Source organism: Scardinius erythrophthalmus (assembly GCF_964197995.2).
Source record: "Scardinius erythrophthalmus genome assembly, chromosome: 9".
Lineage (NCBI taxonomy): Eukaryota > Metazoa > Chordata > Actinopteri > Cypriniformes > Leuciscidae > Scardinius > Scardinius erythrophthalmus.
The window spans coordinates 28,919,164-28,926,627 of record NC_138229.1 but is presented as its reverse complement, the minus strand read 5'-3'; the positions used below and the strand labels follow the sequence as shown (position 1 = coordinate 28,926,627).

The window sequence follows — 7,464 nt, the reverse complement described above, 5'->3', positions numbered from 1 at the left end:
TTTCCTCCTTCTCCTTCCGCCACTCTCTCTCTCTCTCCTCTGCGAGGAGATAACAGCTTCTCCTTTAGTCTTCCTCAACGGTTTGGAGCAATGAACGATAGTCCCTTGCAAGTGTTGACGTTGCCTACTTCTCCGTACCCCGACCAGAGGCCAGGAACCAGTGGCCTGAGGAAGAAGGTCCATATTTTCCAGTCTAAAAAGAACTACTTGCACAACTTCATTCAGTGCATCTTCTCCTCCATCGACCTGCGGGACAGGCAGGGCTCCACTATGGTGGTGGGTGGAGATGGACGCTACTTCAATTCGACTGCAATTCAGGTCATAGTGCAGATGGCTGCTGCTAATGGGGTCAGTTGCAATTCTTACAGTTATTTTCTTATGAGGAACCACTATGTGTTTCTAAATCTCATCCAGGTTATCATTATAGACACCTGGCTCTCTTCCCAGATGCATCATGACACTTGCACTGTATCTTTTGTAGTATATTATAGGCCTACTTTATACTCTTGTAGTTTGATGGCAAGAAATACTGTAGGTCTCCAAATAGAGTACATTTTCAACATAAACAGTGTGAAGAAATAAATATCAAATATAGCTGACCACTTTTCAGTTTTTCCAGATTTTCCACTTTCCACGCTTTCCATATTTATTCTTGACACAAATGGTAGGTAGTACAGATCCAGCTAACAGAGAATTTGGATCTGACACAGGTGGAAAGAGCATTTGATCTAGTTTTTGCTCTATTAACTTTTTACAGTAAACACATTAACACTCTATAATTTCTCCTATGACGTTGGTCCAGTTGAAATTTGTACATGATGCCCTAAAACGATGACCTGTAACAAATGGTATTTAATTCAGTGGGGCTGATGAATTTCTTAGGTGGGTCGTGTTGTGATCGGTCAGAATGGCATCATGTCGACGCCGGCTGTGTCGTGCGTGATCAGGAAGATTAAAGCCATTGGTGGGATTATTCTTACTGCCAGTCACAACCCTGGAGGACCTGACGGAGACTTCGGCATCAAATTTAATACTGCCAATGGAGGTAAAATAGCTCACATGTGATTATGAAGGTTTTTTTTTTTTTTGCGTTATCATTGTAAATCTTCAATGCAGGTCCAGCACCAGAGGATGTCACAAATAAAATCTTCCAAATGAGCAGAATCATAGAGGAATATGCCATCTGTCCTGAACTCAGAGTTGATCTAGGGACTATTGGCAAGCAATCCTTCGACCTGGAGAACAAATTCAAACCTTTTACAGGTGAAAACATTTGCAACCCAACTTCTTAGCTGTTGATTCAAAAGAATGGCATAAAAAATAAACAGAATGTCCTGTCGATATTTTGTCATGCAGTAGAAATTGTGGACCCAGTTGAATCCTATGCCAACTCTCTGAGGAACATCTTCGATTTTGCCATTCTGAAGGAGTTACTATCAGGAGACAATCACATCCAAATCCGTTTAGATGCCATGCATGGAGGTGAGGAACCATATTTCTTTCCACCGATATAGAAACAGACTGATCTAGCCATTGAGTTACCACCATAGCCAACGCTTCATCAAGTTCATTCTCCACATTTTGAAAAGAGCATTAAGAGTAGCAGCTGCATCTACTTAATGGGTCGAAGATGCTTCCATGCATGGCAGTTGGATAGGGATGAGTTTAGACTTGCACTGCTGCCTACTTCTCTGTGAGATTGAGTTTCCATATACATGGTGTGATCTGAATGATTAAGACAAGCCATCTGACATAATATTAAAAGCAGGTTCAGCTCTCCTCTTGGGAGTAACTCCATACCACATTGATGAGTCCCTTGAAATTATAGGAGTCCTTGGAAGACTTCCATTGCAATTGCATTACTGTAAATGCAATGTTTGCTTGTTTTAAGTCTGGTAATCAACAGAATGTCATGGTTTCTGTAGATGCAGTTTAAATTGTATTGAACCCAGAGCATTCCTTCAGTGAGAGTTTATTCAAATTGAATCAATGAAAATGTTTTAACAGATAAAGAAAGGATGGCTCTCAGTATGAATCATTATACAACTTGGTCTTGTGACTCATTAAAACGTCTGATTCTGAACTTTTGTTATTGAACCTCCATTGGTTCTACAGTGATTGGGCCGTATGTGAAGAAGATCCTGTGTGAGGAGCTGGGCTCCCCTGCAAATTCAGCCATTAACTGTGTACCTCTGGAAAACTTTGGAGGTTGCCACCCAGACCCCAACTTGACCTATGGCGCAGACCTTGTTGAGACAATGAAGAGTGGACAGTATGACTTTGGAGCTGCTTTTGATGGTGACGGTGTAGGTTTTGAGAAATCACGACCTTGCTACACAACCTTTTGACCCAAGCAAAAGTGCTCAAGTGACAGTCAGTATAACATTTTCTTGACCCCCTCCTGACCCAGTCACTCTCTCTCTCTTTCTAGGACCGTAATATGATCCTTGGGAAGCATGGCTTCTTTGTAAACCCCTCCGACTCAGTTGCCGTCATTGCTGCAAACATCTTCTGCATTCCTTACTTCCAGCACACAGGAGTAAGAGGCTTTGCTAGGAGTATGCCCACCAGTGCAGCTCTAGACATGTGAATATTACTCCTAAATGTTTCACATTTTTAAAGATGTTCACTTACCAGGATCATCTGCATCTCGACTCACTCTGCGCTTCTATGCAGGGTGGCCAGGGCCACCAAGATCCAACTATACGAGACTCCAACTGGTTGGAAATATTTTGGGAGCTTGATGGACGCAGGACGTCTCTCACTGGGTGGGGAGGAAAGTTTTGGCACAGGTAATGAATGTACAGTACCAAGTCATTTAAAGACAAATATATAATACGATTTTTTTTCCCCTTCAATTATGGCAACTTTTGGCGATGCAGACAATAACATCTCTTAAAGAGGACCTACAGTATAATGCCCTTTTTTGGGGTCTACTTGAATAGGTTTTCATGCTTGAATGTTCTCATATTTGACATTGTTGCAGCTCCTCTCTTCCCAGTCTGTTAGTAACGCTCAGGGGTGCGTTCCCTGTACAACGACATAACTCGCTGCTTAACTATAGTCATGACTGTTTCCCGAAACCATATTGTTGCAAATTGGTCGTTCAACCATGTTGGTTAATGACGTCACACACGTGGTGGAGTAATAACTACTTTTAATTAATCTGTTTTAGATCGAATTAATCATAAGGTGAGGACTATTTCAAATTTTTCTCAGTTATCTTGCTTTATTTCCAGATTCAATTAGAGTCTCAATCTTATGTACTAGAGCATGTACGGAAATGGTGCTTTAAATCTCTTGACAAACTAAAAGAGGTAAATTACATTTGTATATACTCTAAATAAAATATACAGATTGTACTGAATGTCAGCTTTCTTATTTTGCTCAAGATAAGGATTTATTAAATCCACGTCATGCAAACTAGAAACTATGCTTCTAACCACAAGTCGAGAGCTGTCATTCCAACCATACAACTTTGCGATGCTGTTTGAGAATGTTCGTTATGAATGGTTTCGGGAAACACAACTCGTTCAACTATGCAAATAACGACGGAACTTGCGACCATAGTTTGCATATGATGCTTTCGGGAAACGCACCCTTGTCTAGTTCCTGTCTCTGTGAAGCCCCTCCTTCTGAAAAGCGCAATGTACTCTGATTGGTCAGCTGGATCAGTGTATTGTGATTGGGCGACCACTTTGAGCGTGTTTCAGAAATGTCACGCCCTTTACCATAACCATAAGTTTCAACACACTATTAATGCAAACAGGGCCTCTCCCCCTTTTCTTGTGCATGTCGGGGGGAATTATTTAAATAAGGAATATTGTGACGTGTTCGTTTCTGGAAGAAAACTCGAGACTACTATCAAGGCGTTTCAAGGAGACGTTGTCGTTTACTAATATAGAGAATAGGGAATGTGTGATTTGTAACTTTGCAGACCTTTTTAATGCTCAAACAGTAACACTAATAGTGTGGCACATGAAGAAATTTTGACATCCATGGAACCTTTCTGTTGTACAAAAGGTTCTTGAAAAAAGTTCTTCAGGTTATTTAATTGTTCTTCACAAAACAAAGTTATTTTAAGAACTGTTATTTGGTTAACCCAAATGTTTCTTCTATGGCTTCGCTGTGATTTATTTTGTTTTCTTCAAACATGTATTATTTTTCACCATATGCTCATCACTGACACTACTGCTTCCATTGTAAACAAGTAAAGTAACTTTAGAAAAAAATTGATTAGTTGAAGTTGAAGAAACACCCACAACAATAAATGTGGCAACAAATATATGATTAAATTTGCTATATCTTGATAGGTTCAGATTATATCCGGGAGAAGGATGGGCTTTGGGCAGTGCTAGCATGGCTGTCCATCCTAGCGGTGAGGAGGCAAAGTGTAGAAGACATTATGACAGACCACTGGAGAACCTACGGGAGGAACTACTACACCAGGTGTACTATCAGTAAAAGACCACTTCTTCATATACAGTCTAGTCAGACATTTCATATTGATGACATATGTACACATGACAGATTTGATTATGAGGCGGTGGATTTAGATGCGGCTGTGGAGATGATGTTGGATCTTGAGCTGGTGGTTTCAGACAAGGCATTCATTGGGCAAGTGTTTACTGTGGGGGAAAAGAAATACCAAGTGGAGGCGGCAGACAATTTTGAGTACAGTGACCCTGTGGATGGAACCATTTCAAGAAATCAGGTACTCTTTTATAGTCGTTTCTCCATACATATTGTACAAGACACCAAAAAAAGCAGACATTTAGCTATTTAATTGTTATTAAAAGCTATTTAGCTGAAATGTTAACATGAAATATCAACATGTCATTTTGACAAAAGAACCTTAATTTCCTTCCCCCAAACCAGTTAAGTGCTAACTCCGCCCAGTAGCCGATTCTAACGATGTCATTGGTCAATGACGGTGCTGATTGTCTACATCCTGGGTTTTCTATCTTTTGTTGGGAGTTTACCATAGACCAGGGTTCACCAATCTCGGTCCTGGAGGGCCGCTGTCCCTGCAGAGTTTAGCTCCAACCAGCTACAACACACCTGTTTGAAAGTTCTAGTATGCCTAATGAGACCTTGATTAGCTGGTTCAGGTGTGTTTAATTGGGGTTGGAGCTAAACTCTGCAGGACACCGGCCCTCCAGGACCGAGATTGGTGAACCCTGCCATAGACTGTAAAAAATACAGATGTATTGCAGTTTTTCGCACTTCTGGGTAGGCTTCATTTTTCAGATCAGAATGTTTACGCAAAAACCGAAAACTTCTTAATGCATTTTAGCCGTTCATTTATATGACACACATTTTTTAAAATGGGGTTCAAAGTGCAAATTTTTGAAAACTATTGTTATCGTCTCAGTGTAAACTACAAAAAAAAAAAAAAAAAGAATTTGTGAAATGTATTACATGTTCAGTCTAGGAGCGTAGTGTTTCTTACAAACTGACATCGCCAACTACTGGCCTGGAAGCATAGCATTTTGAAATAGTTTTCATGGATCCGTGTGAACGGGGAACGTTTTGACAAGATTGTCGTCTATACACGAAAACCTTTTCCAGACAGCTATATATGTATTAAGTCCCAACATACTACAAAAATATATGTATTTTTAATAAAAAACAAATATAAAAGTGTAAAATATTATTTGGAAAATATTATATGTTAGCCTACATCTTTTTTTTTATTTAACTCAACATTTTTATTTATTTAAATACATTTTACTTTTATTTTACATCTAAAGCATTAATTGAATAAATAAATTAGTTTTTGCATTGTTTTTGTCTAAACCTTTCCACAGGATTGAGTTGACCAATGAAACCGGGTGTTGGGCGAGTTACCGTTTAACTTGTTTAATTAAGGGGAAGATCTCGCTGATAAAAGAGGAGGCAGGGGATAGGCTACTGTGATTAATGTCTGTAATGAATTCTATAACATTACAACATAATTATTAAGAACATGTAAACATTCCCTGTAGGGTTTGCGGATCATTTTTAAAGGAGGTTCTCGCATAATCTTTCGTCTTAGTGGGACCGATAGTTTCGGAGCCACAGTTCGCCTGTATATCGACAGTTTTGAGAAAGATTTAAGCAAGCTCTTTCAGGACCCACAGGTAAATGATGACTTGTTTCGTATGGAACTTATTCTTTTAAAATTCATACCTATGCCTTGCTTATCATATAACATTTAAACTGAACTGAATTTATTTTTTTCACAGGTGGCACTGGCAGAGCTCGTCACCATTGCCCTGCAGCTTTCACAGATTCATGAAAGAACCGGGCGAAGAGGCCCTACTGTTATTACATGATTACTTTTAATGTCCTTTTACTTGTTCAATCTTTTTTTTTCTATACATTGTTTTCAGCGAAAAATATAATTGCAACATGTTCTCGCCTTATCAGAGAGAGTACAGACGTTCTCAAGCTTCACCTTTGCTTGGCTTATGAATATTAATTACGTCACTTGACGTTCCAGGAAGGTTACCGAGCAACGTGGCCATAACCTAATTAATATTCATGAGCTAACCACTGACGAAATTTGTATTCGTGAATTCGCTGCCCAACAACGACATGTTGGACTCAAAAACAATCACTGATGTCAAGTAATAATGTAATATTATACCGGCTGAAATAATCGTGAAATGAGACGCAGCTGTCACACAGGTAGGCAAAGTAACTTATGATAACGAATATATAATTTAAGGAATGGTGTCTATAAAACAATTAAATGTGCTATTCCAGCATGATTCATTCATGACGGGTTTTGATGTAAAGTCAAGAGTTGGGTAAAACTTATGTCTGTGTAAAAGAGTATTGCACAGCTGCCCATCTGTCTCATTTGTTTTATGCTGTATATTCAGGAAATTTTCAATAAATGTCTCGTTTACCCAGAGATAGAGTTATTTATATATTTCTGATACAGGCATTAGGCCATAACAGGTTAAACAACCTGATGTGTAGTTAAAAGGTTTCCACTTAAGGCTATTTAAGGTCCCATTAGTCAAATAACGATAAGCAATACATTTCTCACAGTATTTAATAATCTTTGTTAGTTTTTTTGGTTTTACTGATATAATTAGGCTACAGGTTAAAAAAAGAAAGAAAAAAAAGATAGAAATAATTAAATCAGACGAGCCTATTCCATGATTAGCCAAACTTTCCCTCACATTTCAACAGGTTACAGGCCTCATGCACATACAGAGCTTTTGATGAGTCAGCATAATCCACACTCATTTTATATTGTTCTTCTGCATATTGCTAAAGAAATAAGTAGCCATGGAAGCATATGATATGCTGTCCCGCTCTCCATCAACACAGATCATTACAAACAGCCAGGAGCTGGAGGGTAAGAATAACCCACAAGTTCACAAACTCTTCCTTGCACATCATAAATCACATTTACCAAAATCATATTAAAATGACAATACTTTCAAACAATATTTTATCACCATTTAA

At 38.8% G+C, this 7,464-nt stretch overlaps 1 protein-coding gene across 3 annotated transcripts; it reads left to right on the top strand.

The window, feature by feature from the left end:
- Positions 1-6,901, top strand: LOC308695685 (phosphoglucomutase-1-like). Of its 3 annotated transcripts, none has more exons than XR_014030726.1 (11): positions 1-348; positions 883-1,045; positions 1,117-1,263; positions 1,357-1,482; positions 2,116-2,306; positions 2,432-2,586; positions 2,677-2,792; positions 4,314-4,449; positions 4,531-4,714; positions 6,038-6,122; positions 6,228-6,901. XR_014030726.1 is itself a non-coding variant. In XM_081373865.1 (11 exons), exons 1-11 carry the CDS (start codon positions 91-93, stop codon positions 6,315-6,317), a joined length of 1,692 nt encoding a protein of 563 aa, XP_081229991.1. In that variant the 5' UTR covers positions 1-90; the 3' UTR covers positions 6,318-6,901. The 3 variants fall into 3 exon arrangements, 2 of the variants coding, with proteins under 2 accessions (XP_081229991.1, XP_081229990.1); XM_081373865.1 differs by having other exon boundaries at positions 2,686-2,792; positions 5,988-6,122; XM_081373864.1 differs by having other exon boundaries at positions 5,988-6,122.
- The last annotated feature ends 563 nt before the right edge of the window (positions 6,902-7,464 follow it).